Source organism: Akebia trifoliata, chromosome 13 (assembly GCF_017979445.1).
Source record: "Akebia trifoliata isolate Shusen 1 chromosome 13, ASM1797944v1, whole genome shotgun sequence".
In the NCBI taxonomy this organism is placed as follows: domain Eukaryota; kingdom Viridiplantae; phylum Streptophyta; class Magnoliopsida; order Ranunculales; family Lardizabalaceae; genus Akebia; species Akebia trifoliata.
Window position 1 is genome coordinate 5,070,027 of NC_141387.1, and position 14,734 is coordinate 5,084,760.

General features: G+C 35.0%; 1 protein-coding gene across 1 annotated transcript; it reads right to left on the reverse strand.

Moving 5' to 3' along the window:
* Nucleotides 1–8,254: 8,254 nt before the first annotated feature.
* On the reverse strand, nucleotides 8,255–12,203 carry LOC147387475 (F-box/LRR-repeat protein At3g58900-like). The gene is made up of 4 exons (XM_086421119.1): nucleotides 12,096–12,203; nucleotides 9,464–10,591; nucleotides 8,783–8,944; nucleotides 8,255–8,659 (listed from the first exon to the last, which is right to left on the reverse strand). Exons 2-4 carry the CDS (start codon nucleotides 10,547–10,549, stop codon nucleotides 8,504–8,506), a joined length of 1,404 nt encoding a protein of 467 aa, XP_086277245.1. The 5' UTR covers nucleotides 10,550–10,591; nucleotides 12,096–12,203; the 3' UTR covers nucleotides 8,255–8,503.
* Between the last annotated feature and the right edge of the window lie 2,531 nt (nucleotides 12,204–14,734).

Here is a 14,734-nt window from a genome sequence, read left to right on the forward strand (position 1 = left end):
TACATTAGAAATCCTATTTTGATGAACTTAACGTTGTTTTTTCTTTTTTCTTTTTTGAGAGGTCGATGAACTTAACGTTGTTGGGAAAGTGAATGTGGCGATTCAATGTTTAAGAAATAACCTATGGAGGAAGGTTTGGCAGCAAAGTGTGGGACTGTCAAGCATGGGTGGGAGAGCGAGGTCAAGCGTGGGAGCTATGATTGTGGAGTTTGGAAAAGGAGTCCCCCAAAATTTTGTCGATTCTCTGTACTAGAGTCCACTTTAAAGTTGGGATAAGTATTAGAGTTCCGTTTCAGGGAGGATATTTGGTGTGGATCTAGCACTTATCAAGAGCGTTTCCTGAATCTTTTTTGGTTGTCTTCAAAAAGGGGCAAGTTATCTCTAATTCTCTTGTTAGTTTGGATAAGGAGATTGCTTGGAAATTTGGCTTACGAGATCGCTCAATGATTGGGAGTTAAGAGGAATTGGCTAGATTGACCGATGTTTTTTTTCTATAGATTGACTAAATTTATTTCGTCTACAAAATTATCAAAAAGTGCTCCAATCTTTGATTGGCCCGGAACAAGGAGCATTCATTAAGGGTAGACAAATTCGGGTTGCTTATTGCAAATGAATGTATTGATTCAATAATGAAATAAAAGACTCATAGAGTTGTGAGTAAGATTGATATCCAAAACATGTATGACCATGTAAGTTGGGATTTTTTGGAATACATACTAAGAAGGATGGGTTTCGGGGAAAGGTGGATAAAAAAGATTATGAAGTATGTAATAAGTGACCACAAAGTCTTTCTCGGTTCTCATCAATGGTTGTCCATGTGGGTTCTTTAAGGTGTGTAAAGGGTTGAGGCAAGGAGATCCTATATCTCCATTTCTGTTTATTAGGCTCATGTCACAAGAGGTTAACATTGGGGCCCTATCGTTTTAGGTGAATGAGAGAGGCCCCTGATCTCCCACTTCCAATTTTCATATGGTACTTCAATTTTCCTCAAGGGTTCCAAGGACCAAGCGAGGTGCCAAAGAGTCATATTGTGTTGTTTTGAGGCAATCTCAAGTTTATGTATCAACCTCCACAAACTGTTTGGGGTGGGCCTAACTATGGAGTTACATACTTTGGTGGCAATTTTGGGTTGCAACTCAAATTTCCTTCTATCTACCTACCTTAGTCTCCCTTTAGAAGCACCTTATAATAGCATGAGGATCTAGGATCAAGTTATTGAGAAGCTTGTGAAGAGGTAAAGTATGTGAAAAACGAGGTTTCTCTCGAAAGGGGGCAAGTTACCTCTGATTAAGAGTACCTTAGCTAGCATTCATATTTACTTTCTCTCGTTATTCTCAATTCCAAAGGTGGTGGAGGTTAGATTGGAGAAATTGATAAGGGACTTCGTATGGAATGATAAGATTGGGAACAAGGAAGTTTCATTTGGTGAAGTGGAACACCATATGTGTCCCAAAGAATAATTGTGATTTGAAGATAAGAGGTTTGAAGATAACAAATAAGGCCCTTTTGAAAAAATGGTTGTGGAGATTTGAAGAGGAGAAAAGAAGTTTGTAGAGAAAATTCATAAAAACAAATTACATTGAGAGAGACTTGGGTGTGAGAATGGAGAGGCCAAACCCCTCATATGGTTGCAATGTTTGGAAATAAGTCCTGAAAGTGTCCCAATTGTTCAGTATGAGGATTAGTTTCAAGGTGGGCAAAAGAGATAGGGTGAAGTTTTGGAAGGATAAACGGTGTGGCAACTCGCTCTTTTGCTTCAGTTTCCTTCTCTTAATGCAGTTTCTCTGAAAAAGAATATTAGATTGTCTAATTAGTCATCCACATGGCCACGTGAGACTTTCTAGGATTTGGGTTTTAGGAGAAATTTTAATAACTAGGAAATCATTGGGGCAGCATCCATCTTCAATTTTATGTTGACTCACCTTTTTATTGAAAATGAAGAAGAAGGAAGAGAATGGATTGGAGGTAAGGACAAAAGATTCACTGTTCACTCATTCCATAAGTCTCTTTTGGGTCTAAGAATGGTTTTATCTGTCACTTCTTATTTTTTTATAAGTAAAATCAAATTAAAAAGAAACGAGGCTAAGCGAGCAAGGTGGCCACCCACCAAATACAACTAGAGGGAAAATAAAACAACGATAACAGTAACAAAAGACGACTAAAGCCTCATGAGGCAAACAACAAATCCCATTAAAAAAAAAAAGTCCTCAAAGAAAACTGCTCTAAAATCCTTATAAATCTTGCTCCAGTAAAAAAATCACCCCCAAGCTGGATATGATGATTTCACTTAAGGTGTGCTCATACCCTTTAAAGATCATGTTATTCCGTTCCAACCAGATATGCAACAAACTGCAAAAAGGGTTAAACACATGATTCTTTTCTTGTGCAAGATTTTACTCAGGTGCCAACAATGGAATACTGCTAGGAGCGAGGATGAAAAACACCAACACATATAGCATAGGGAAAGAAAATGAGACCATTTTACCAGGCACTGCTTCATGTTGGAGAGAATTCCTTTCCTTTGATGATGATTTGGGATCCTAGAGTTTCCATATAAGGTTTCGTTTTGTATTTGAACGACGACATTAGTAAATACTCTTACTTCAGATCACCTTATTTGGAGGGGTTTCTAAATGACAAAACCTTGTTGTCTGTGTAAGAAGATGGAGAATCGGTGAACCATCTTTCCATCCATTGCAAGTTTAATTTTTTTGCATTTGCTTATCAATAAAAAGAATGGCCAAAATGCCATTGTCTTCCAACATCCAGCAAAACACCCTTCATTTTTCTCCCAAAAAATCTTTCATCTTCAAGCTGTTAACCACATATTCCATCTATAGTCTTCAATATGTTGTAGAAAACCTTTGATTTTTCTATCCAAAAATCCTAAGTTGTTCTTGAGGTGTGAAGGTTGAAGAAAATTGAATTTTAAGGTTGAAGATGACTGGTTTTGAGGAAAGATTAAGGGGTTTTTGCTAGAGGTTGAAGACAATGGCATCCATTTTACTTGGTCTCTATCACAAAACCTAAGTCAACGGGGAAACATGTCATTAGTTTGATAAAACAGGGGTAAGGAGATTTAGTACGAACCCACCTGCAAATTGCAATGACCACAGACAAGCAATCGCTTTGCTTTCTCCAGTCTCCACTGGTTTTGAAGAAAAGTACCAAATATGAAGCAGAGAACGATTCTATGGAAATATGTGGTGTCACTACAAATCCCACGTGTCAGGTTCTCATTGAATTAAGATTTTTCGTTCAAAATCTTATGTGAGGAGCCCAAGAAACGATGTGATTAAATGACAATCTCTATTAATTTGGATCCACTCATAATTTGTGGACTTGATATTCCTACACTACAACCCCATGAACCAAGTCGGAACTGGTCATATATCCTCTACAAAATTGTATTACGATAACTTGTTAATCGATCGGATTAAATTCAAATCCTATATAAAAAATAAAGAATAAAAAACTTGCATTGGATGATTGATTTTCTCCTCTTTTGTTCTTGATGTACTTGCAACAACACCTCTCCAACACTCAAATCAAGACCTTAAATAAAAAGTAGTATGATTTAAAAAGAAAGAATTTCATATTTTTATGTGCTCCTTCCCCTTATATTTATAGAGGTTTCAACCATAGGATTTTCCTTGATTTCCTTCCTAAATTCTCTTCATTTCCATTTCAATAATTCATTTTTATTAGGAATGTATTTGTCCATTATTCCATAGATGTTCACCTCTTAATTTTAGGGATCACCCTTGATCTTCGCAAGTATGATTGGATCCCTAACTCTTAAGGATTCGACTGACCGAATCCCCCCTCTATACTCCGACCTATCCTCCAAATTCCATAATCGACCTTCCCATGCATCCAATTTTCCATCCTGTAACCTTATCAAGAATAAGATTTGATAGGTTGGATTCTTCTCAACTTTTGGGGATCGGAACTCGGTATTTCCCTTTTTATGATTTTTATGTGCCACGTGTCACTCTTTGATATCGTACGAAAAATACCCTCCCCAATTACCATCCAATAATTTGGATCTGAATTTATGGATTCGGATTATGATAAGGCTCCAATCCAATATCTTATTGGATTAGTTATGGATCAACCTTCTCCCAATCAATCTGGTATAATAAAATGTGAAATAGTATATAAACTATATAACAAATCTAGTATAGGCTGATCCGGACCCCATCTGATTGGTATTGGATTGGATTTGGGTCCTTACATATACTCATAGAGATCCCCCCACCAAAAAAAAAAAATTTCTCAATCTGACAATAGTCCAATCCAATCTTAATCGGATTGATAAAAGATCGACCTTGATCCAATCCAGACCGGTCCATTGACAACCTTAACCACTGAATTATTTGGAACTAGGAATGTCAACACATAAACCAGGTAATTTATAATCAATCTGGGTATATCTTTGCATTTCCCATACCCGACCTAGAGCTGGAATTGTACCCTAGTATGATCCATGTTGACCTGATCCAGATCCAAGTTGGTTGGTATCCGAACTGGTATTGGATTACTCGGATCACAAAGCTTGACTCGAATTAGAAACCTTTCTAATTAATTGTTTATTTATTTTGGGATGAGATCCCAACTGGGCTTCTGCACATATCAATATTGAAAAGAGTGTAGCCAAAGCTTCGAACGTCTCGCCACTGAAATCCCAAATTCAAAGGAGTGAAACAGCTTGACCATAGGGAAATTATTGGACCCAAATCCAGCAACCCAAACTTGATTCAAGAATTCAAAGTTCAAACTAGCCAAAACGAGCAAAATTGGGGTCAGGGGTGTCTCACCTTTCATTTTCATGTCTTAGCCCAAAATAAAGCAACACGTACACAATTTTTAGGAAATCGGTTTGGTTGTCTAGGATTTAGATTCCATTTACAGTAAAGATTTTAAGTAATTAAGATATTTGGACTTTCATATATTATTTAAAGAACACTATTTACAGATAAGGATCTTTAAGAGATTTAATAAAGAAGTTCAGTCCCTCGGAGTAGTTGTATCAATAAAATATATTAATTTTAATATTCCCTATGTTTTAATTTTTCACATTTTCATTGTTGTTCAGCCCATTTCCCAGTCATGTCATGCTTGGGGGACTTCATTTTTCACTGTGTTTCACACTGCACTGATGAGGAGGTGTGCACATAACCATTAAGAGTGACACAAACAGAGACACAAAGGTGACAAAATGATGTGGTGTCGTGCATATTACCGTAGATGCTTTTTCGCGAGATACAAGTAAGAAGCATATATGGTGATGTGCCCACCACCACATCATTTTTGTCACCTTTGTGTCTCCGTTTGTGTCATTCCAGCATTTTTCAATCATTAATGCTTTTCACTCATATCATGAGGAAATACATCTATGGCCACCACATCAATGTAGTGTGAAACACAGTGAAAAAGAAAATCCCTCTAAGATTTTCCTTCCCAATAATATGGCCCCTATCATACTCCTATTTTGGTAACATAATCAATTTTGAGAAACCCTTTCCTTACTTAAGTAATAAGGAAAAAGGCCTTACTTAAGCTTCATCCACCGTCAAAAAGACATCGAGATGTGTAAAACGAGACATTGAGATTTGTTACAAATCTAAAGATCTTTTTTATGGTGGATGAGGATTAGTAAGGCCTTTTTTCCTCACTATCTTAGTAAGGCTAGTCGGACTCATCAATTTTTCCATCAGAGACAAATTATTTAAGAAAGAAAAGGTGGAACATGAACCACTCTTTGCATCAAAATCTTTCTTTTGTTCTCTAACACAGCTTTTACAACATATTCTCCATTTTTTTTTTCGGACTTTCTTTCAACCTCAGCTGCACTGCACAGCCTTAGTATGAGCTCGGTTTCAGCTTCTTTTGTCGACTCGTTCCTCATCCTCTCTGCCTTCTGTTCACCAACATATTTACAATAGTGAAGCATGCAGTATCATTCCTTCAGTTTACTTACAACAAGAACAAATTGAATCATTCCTGTGGAATTATATGTATGTAGATAATAGATGTTAGTTATGGTTTTGAGTCTCATCTGAGACTGAGACGACTCGTCTGATACGTCTTTGTATTGTCCACCAACGCATGGACAAGTAAAACGTATCGGACGAGATTTAAAACCATGGTTCATTTGTCTCATTGTTGGACGAGATGACTCACGAATATCAGAAAACTCGTCTGAGACAACTCAGTCTCGTTCATGGATGGGACGAGCTGTCAAAACGAGTTTTAAAACCATGTTTACAAAGATTATATCAATTATCTAGATAAGAAGCTTTCAACTTTTTTATTTTAACGGTGATGAAAATTATTAGCAAGAGAGACATTTTTTTTTTCCCTATACAGTCCTTTCCAAGTTGTGTTAAAAGAGCCTATTCTAGACTTCCTAATAAAAAGAGAGGCACTTACTTACTTTTCATTCTAAATAAAAAGGTATATATAGGTTGATAATCTCCCTGACACTATTTACTTTTCATTTTTTTTTTATGTTTGTCGTGGGTATCTCACCCTTCAAGGGAAAGTCCTACGTGCAACTAGTTGAGTCGAGAGTCAACTGGCCCTAGAGGGTGACCCCAAGGAATTCATTAGTTCATAGGGTTTCAAACACTTGACCTACCCTTCCAAAGGAGCTTATCAAGGCTCAGCTTGCCGCTAGTCTATATCTTTACATAGTACTCTTTGTAATTATAAAAAATTTTCCTTATCATGACATTCGATTTAAATATAAATCTTCGGCCTCTCTTTCTTTCACTTGTTTGTTTTTCTTCCCTATTTCTATTATTTCCTCCATATCAAACCTACTCCTCTACTTGCTATTCTAGTAGTGCAGTGGTGCCTTTCTTTTTTAGCTAGAATGGTTGTTATACTCTTCTCTTTCTTTTTCTAAGGAGTGAAACTTTGAATGTATGAAACCATGGATGTAGTACACACGACCTGAAAACTAGAAAATTCGACAGAAAAAATTGATGGGCCTAGGCCCACGAATTTTAGAAACTGAATTTTGACGGTCTAGGACCGTCGAAATTCTTGATGTTCCCAAATTTGATGCTTAGAGTTGTTGAATTTCTCTCATCCTTCATTAATTTGACAGTTTCGGCTTTTCGAAAATAAAAAATTGACAATGAAAAATTCAACCCCTTCGTCCATCAAATTTGGGCTTTTTTCTGACAATTTGATAATTATTTGGGAATTTACCCTTTATTTATTTGTAAATTAACTATTTATCTATTAATAAATGCATATTCATAAGACTTATGACTCAATACTTAACATTTGAAAACAAGGACTCTAAACCTTTGGCTTCTCAAATTGGAGAGTTGAATTGTAAACCATTATCCTCAAGAGAAACCAACATCATTGTTGGATGTCTAAATTGAATTGGGATAACTGAAATCCAGCTAAGATTTTCTGTTCTGTACTAAATTTTCTTTTGTATTTAAAATTCCTAAATTACTATATTACAGATTAAAGCATCTTTGAAGGAGGGCCACCTAGGTTTGAACTAATGAACAAAGATTGGTTTATAACTAAGTTCTCTCACACCAATGCGTGAAAAGTGTCTGATAAAATAAAAAATTCACTTAAAAATTTTGTTCTGGTCTCGAACTAATCTAGTGTTAGATTTCATATGCAACGAATAATTATATCTTCCTTCAAAAAGACTAAATATTTTACTTAGAGACACATCGCTGTTCAAAGCAAGTAATCTCTCACTTCATATAGATCCAATGAAAAAGGACAAACTAATATAAAGCCAAGAATTAGGAAACATGATTTCTTCAGCCTGACATCTGCATACCGTTCAAGTAGTCGATCAAGAATAAATATTTGAAAAGCTCACCATAAAGTATAAAGTATTTCCAATCAAATAGTTAAGATCCCAAACGTCGGGTCATAGCCAAGGTCGTTAACAGGATAATTTTATTTAGAGTAGTGATTTTCTGATGCCCCCTCTGACACACGTCCCCTAAAATGGCATGTGCAAGAATCGTAGATTCTTTCCTTGGGATACACAACCGCACATATTGATTCATGAAGATATAGATATGTTATAATGAAGAATCATGAGGCAGTAACATGTATGGTTTAGAACTTTCAATAACAGAAAACAATGACTATTAATTCCATCAAGAATCAAAATCTAACCATTGAAATAATCATATTAAGATGGATAAGCAATCTTAATCTTGGTATATGCCTCTAATAATGGCTCACATATGGCACTAATTCATCTTGCTCAGGTTCCAGTTTTAATAAGAAGTCGATAGTACAATAATAGACAAATTCAGACAATGATGCCAAAACAAAATTGTGATCATGAAATTTATAGAATTTAAATATGAAAATGAGCACAACAAAACCAAAATTAAATCATAATGTCATAAAAAGTAATTATAGCTTGGAGGTCTCTCCTTAAAATGTAGACATAAATGAAAACTAGAGTATCAGATCTCAAATGTGTTGAGGTGATCCACCATTAAGTACCTCTTGAGTTGGATGGAGCCCGACGCCTGAACTCAATAATCTTTGTTGATCGACAAAAGTAAAGGATCTCAACCATCTTCACATGCTCAATTGGGAACTCTAATATCAGCTTATTTGATATTGAATATTCCCCCTTCATGTTGAAAGCCTAAGAGAAAAAAACAAAAACAAAAAGTTGAAATGTTAAAAGAAAGTAACTAATCAACAACAAAAATTAAGAGCTTAGAATTGGGAAGGTTTGAAGACATAAGGCATGGATGGGAATTGGCACCTCGTGAAAATCAACGATGAGAGTTTCGAGATTAGGGGAATTCTCTAGTAAGCAGATCAGCAAATTGAGATGGTTTTTGCTAAGACCAATCCTTATCTTTAGATACTTGAGATGATAAAATTTAGGCAAACTTTCGAATACATCTCGCTCTGGCATGTGGAACTTCCACATTACAGAAAAGAAAGAAAATTAGAAATATAAAAGTAGCAGCAGACCAAACATGCGGTAAGTTAATATGAATGAGATAACACAAATAATATTTATTATGAGAGTTTATGCCTCAAATAGAGAAATGTAAGCAGGCATGTTAATCAATCTTGTAAAAAGAAAGTCGAGTAAGGCTTTAATTGGTCATTGAGAATAACTGATTTGGTCTAATAAATAATCAAAATGAGATTTTAAACCTTGCTTGTAGCCATGGAGATCATTCTCACAAAACAAAAAACAAAAAAACTCATTATAGCATTTCTAGTCTCATCAAATAGGACTTTTATATGAAATTTTTTTACAAGTTTCAGAAAGAGATGATATGTTGTGAGGATGATCTCCATGATGAGAAATTATCTTCACCAAAAACAGGCCTCGACTCTTCTCCATGTATCATTTAGATGTGTATAATGGTGAGCAAAGATACATATATGTAGAGAAAGCAATCATTGAAAAATCTTTAAAGAATCAAACCTCCAAGCGAATGAAAGAAAATTCCATGACATTGGCAGAAGATATCCCTTTGAGAATCTCGCTCACGTCGCACCGACGAACTTCCTCACTTATTGACAACTCAAAGCCGTCATCAGAATGAGAGCCATCATCAGAATGAGAGCCATCATCATAAGCAGAATCATCAGAATCAAAGATATCGGAATCGGAGTCATCATCATAGGAACCTTGAAAAGTAAGACAATCACCAACTCTAAATAATTTGTCAATATCCATGTATACCTCAACTAAACAGGAAAGGTTCACCAAAGAATAGTCTTTCGCCAATGAACCAAGGTACTTAAATCTTTCGAGACATGGACACGAAACCTTGATTGTGCACTTTTTTAAACCAGAACAATCATTTATGGTCAAACTCTTTAATGTTCGAAAAGAGAAATCGAGTGCCTCAAAACCAGACATAAAGCAACAATCTAGGTTCAAATCTTCAAGTGTCGGACATGAGCAAAAGAGTTCCGGTGTCGAGTTTAAACTTTTCATAAACCCAATCTTCTCAACATGCAACTTTATTAATCGACTAAAGGTCATTGTAGATGGAAATCTTGGAATAACAAAATTCGACTTCAATTTCAACACTTTTAAAGATTCAGTAGTAAAGACGCTTAAAGGTAGTAGGTAGAGTCCACGATTTAAATCAAGGTCTAGCTCTTGAACCTTACGCTTTAGAGCAAACTCTATCCATAAGGAGACACGATGCATATGCTTATATTTAGGTCCAAATGAGATTCGGAGATTTTGTATATTTGACCCAGCATGAAGAGAAAGTGAACGCTCGACAAAGTCCATGAAAGTTTCCCTTTTCAGTTCCATACTTGGGAAGAGAGAGTAGCTAAAATCAAGATTCTTGTAAATAGCCCAAATGTATCTCCATCTTTTAGATAAAACACTTGTTACCACACCGTCCTTGTGTGATAGAAAGGAGATAATGTGACCACATATTTCATAGGGTAAGCTACTAATTCTATCAGCATCTCCTAAAATCGGAAAATTTGGACAACATATTCTCTCCAATTGTCCTTCATTGTCATTGAACATTTTACTATCCATGCAAGATGGTAACCAATACCACACGTAAAGAGTCCAAAAAACCTGTTCCAAACAAAACTCTAATACATTTAGTTAAGATTTCATGCCATATATATAAGTAAACAACAATTTCTCTTAGGAATTTTATCAAATGGAAGTTTATCGATGAACTAAAACATACAAGAGATGGAAAAGTGGTCTGAAGATCTGAATCTTTGAATTACACTGTTGCATTATAGATCATTCATGGTTTACTTTGATGGAAATTGCTTCTTATAGGCATATTATCAAACAGATTGTTACAAAATAATAAATCACCAAAAAAATTAAATAAAATTAAAAATCCAAATGAATAAAATGAAATTAAAGAGATTTGAATTAGCAAAAATATTGAATCAATTAAAGGAAAAAGTTTTCCTTTTGTTGGGGTTTTGAATCCATGGGTTTTTATAGCTTATGCTTTTACGTTTTAGTGAGCCTACTTTGTAGCTCAGCCAGACCTAATATGTCCGACTGCGCCTTCCAGAACCGACACTTGGACCCAAAAAAGTACAATCCTATACTCCAGGGAGTTTGTAGTTAACCAACTCCAGTTCTCATTTTGCATGACTGATTGGCAACTCATTTGGTGGGAGCCATAAGTCCCATAACTGGTCGAACCCTATTCTAAGCTTGGGCCTTGTTTTAGGGCTTCAAAGTTGAATTTTTTTTTTTTTTCTCCCAATTTTGACCAATATAAATTACTTTTTTTTTTTTGGGATCCACATGTATGTGAGTTATTCTCATTTTTCACCAATATGTTTATTATCAAAGAAAATAAAACATGTTTATCATAGAGTAAAAAAATATTTATCATATAATACTTATTAAAAAATTTAAACCTAGAGTAAGTGTTGAATACACTTCCAATCAATTTTTCGGGAGATATGTTATAGAGCTATTGAATTTTTGTGAGGATGTTCTCTAAGGTATGGATGATTCACTGTTTAGTTAGATCATCTAACAAGATATCTGTATTGGCCCTAGCAAAGAGAATAATTATAAGGCGTAAGCATATAAAACCTCAAATATGCGTAGGTTGATTAGGATGCTAGGGCTTGAGAATTACAAGTTGATCTATTGTTACTTTTGGCTCAGATCAAAACAATTGCCCTTGTTTTTTTATTTGACAAACTTTGTTAGTTGATGAATCCGCTTGATTCACAACCCTAGTTAAGATTGATTATTGATCAGATTGTTTTCAAGATGGTTGGACTATCGCTATGTTTGGTAACACTTCTGAGATCTGAAGTTTGAAATCTAAAGTCTAAAGGGTAGATATCGTACTTCAGAAGTTTCATCCAACATCTCCCATCGTTAGTTCAAAAAAATTTGAATTTCGATTCTAAAGCCTAAAATCTAAAATGAAACAAACGAAAATAAAACTTCTGAAGTTTGGATTTTAAAGGTGGACCACCTTCCTTTAGACTTCAAAAGTGTTACCAAACACACACTATAACAACAATAGAAAGAAAAAGTTACTATGAAAAATTAAATTTTCTTTTATTCATGAGAAATAGATTGATACCTTTCTCAGCGACTTCCCTCCCTACTATCCTACAATCTTTAAACTCAAAGTATCTTCCATCCCTTCCCTACCTAATATATAGAGGTTTTTATTGTAACCGCTTCTTTTGAAACAGAGTATCAGAAGAAAATTCTAGTTATCAAAGAATATGATCTTTTATGAGATTTGTCACGACTAACCTAATCAGGTAAGCACATTTATGTTGTATTAAAAGTAATAAATGAAGAGTCAGAGAGTGGAAAAAATTATGTTGGAGAGCACGTGACATTTCGCTTTAGGAGATTTCTTAAATGATTTTGAAACGTATTTTTATGGGATTATGCATGCAATCGATGGGCACATTTGGCATGTGAGCACATATGGGAGGGGATAGCATTATAGGTTCTAAAGTTAGTTAAACTAGTAATGGTGGAAATGCTCGCTAGAGATGTCATGACACCTTATTCATGGATTTATCGGAATAAGGTACATAAGACACAAAAGGTGAAAATAAAATAAAAATAAAACAGATAAAAGTTTTTGCCAAATCATGTAATCAAAAATTGTTTTAAAATATTTACATATCCGAATAAATTTGTTTGTCAATGTAAACAAATTTCATAGTTAATTTACCATTATACCTCCTTGATTTTAAAATATGAGTTATATAATTTTTAAATATACAAAGGGGTATAAAGGTAAATTCATTACAAAAAAATTTTGCCACTGGCAAACTCTAATTATATAATAAAATATAATTTTAGGGCCCACTTTGATATAGTTTTGTGGGGTGGGGATAAACGTCTCATTGTGGGGTCTACACTTCACACTGCCCACTTTGTTACCTTTCCTCTTCACCCACAACTTTATAGTCTTTTCTCGCCTCCTCCATTTTTAATAAAATCCCTCCAATTTTACTATCTTTCATCTTTTACTCATTTAACCCACTTAATATCTTTTCTCATCTCTCCCTTTCTTAAGTGTATCTCTCCAATTTTATTATATTTTCTTTTTTACCCTTTTAATCCTAAAGAGGATGCTCGTGTCATAGGCATGGACTCTCTCTCTCTCTCTCTCTCTCTCTCTCTCTCTCTCTCTCTATATATATATAGGGTCCCGTTCGGCACCCTAAGTTTTACCACACACTTTAACAAACGCGTTTTGTCTTACATGGGTTAGAAGTTTCGGAATGAGCTGATTTTTGGTGAGGATGATCTCTATGGTGAGGAGATCATCTTCACCAAAAATCAGCTCATTCCAAAACTTCTAACCCCATAAAAAATGATTTACAAAAAATGGACGGTCCATAATTTTTCAACTTGTAAACATAGGGCTAAACATTTCGGAATGGGCTGATTTTTGGGGAGGATGATCTTCTAATCATAGAGATCATCCTCACCAAAATTCAGCCCATTCTAAAACTTCTAACCCATGTAGGACAAAAAACGTTTGTTAAAGTGTGTGGTAAAACTTAGGGTGCTGAACATTTCCCATATATATATATAGGGTCGGGTTCCGTAGACTCACATTACGACTCACATTGCGACACACCATTTTGTCTTATATGGGCAAAAATGCTTGGAATGGGCTGATTTTTTGTGAGGATGATCTCTATGGTGAGGAGATCATCCTTGCCAAAAATCAGCTCATTATGAAACTTCTAGCCCCATGTTTACAAGTTGAAAATTTTTAGACCGTCCAATTTTTGTAAATCAATTTTGATGGGGTTAGAAGTTTTGGAATTGGATGATTTTTTACCAGGATGATCCCCTCATCATAGAAATCATCCTCACAAAAAATCAGCCCATTCCAAACATTTTTGCCCATATAAGACAAACGGTGTGTCACCATGTGAGTCGTAATAGGGGTCGTAATAACGCTATCCATATATATATCATCCTATGTGGGCTAAAAGTTAGAAATCATCCTCAGAAAAAATCAGCTAATTCTAAAACTTCTAATAATGCTAGCGCCCCCCCCCCCCGCCCAAAAAAAAAAAGTGGGTAATGTCCCCCCCCCTAAAAAAAAGTGGGTAATGTGAAGTAGGAGATGAGAAGTGGGAGGATCAAAAGTAAGGTTTCCAATTACTTATTTTTTTAACCTAAGTCAATATTTTCCAAAAAAAAATGAAAACTGGTTTAACATTGTAATTTCAAGTAACCCACCAATGTTCAAAGGGTGGTGGAAAAAAGAAGACGAAAATGGCCTCACATTTTGAACCACACACCTTGAGGTAAGAAGGATTTTTACTCCCATATAAAGCATAGAGATGGAGATTCAGGTCATATTTAAGCAGTTAAGAACATTTTTGTTGGTTGAATTCATGGGAACAAAAGTCTCTTGATTATTGACACTATTAGCATAGTTGAGGACATAAATATTAGATTTTGTAACTAGTGTTAAAATAGTAGTTGCAATAGTTACAGATTAATAGATGACTCGATGCAATTCTTTTGTAGATATTTTTTTTTTTTGTTGGAAAATAAAATTGTAGAAAAAGCAAAGTCAAAATAATTATGGAGGTACATTAAAAATTCAAGGTATTTAAGATAAGTTGAATCAATTAATATGATTAATGGACAAAAAAAATACCCAAAAGGCCACTTTCATTATTCAACTTCAATCATCCCTAGACATGGAGAAAATTGGTGAGACATGAG

Bases quoted from the DNA above. Each gene is read 5' to 3' on its own strand.
- LOC147387475 (XM_086421119.1), bottom strand. From the start codon at position 10,549: ATGGATAGTAAAATGTTCAATGACAATGAAGGACAATTGGAGAGAATA. The intron at 8,945-9,463 runs GTTTGATTCTTT...GTAATGTGGAAG, and splicing joins TTTCTTTCATTCGCTTGGAG to TTCCACATGCCAGAGCGAGA. The intron at 8,660-8,782 runs GTGCCAATTCCC...TTTTTCTCTTAG, and splicing joins TCATCGTTGATTTTCACGAG to GCTTTCAACATGAAGGGGGA.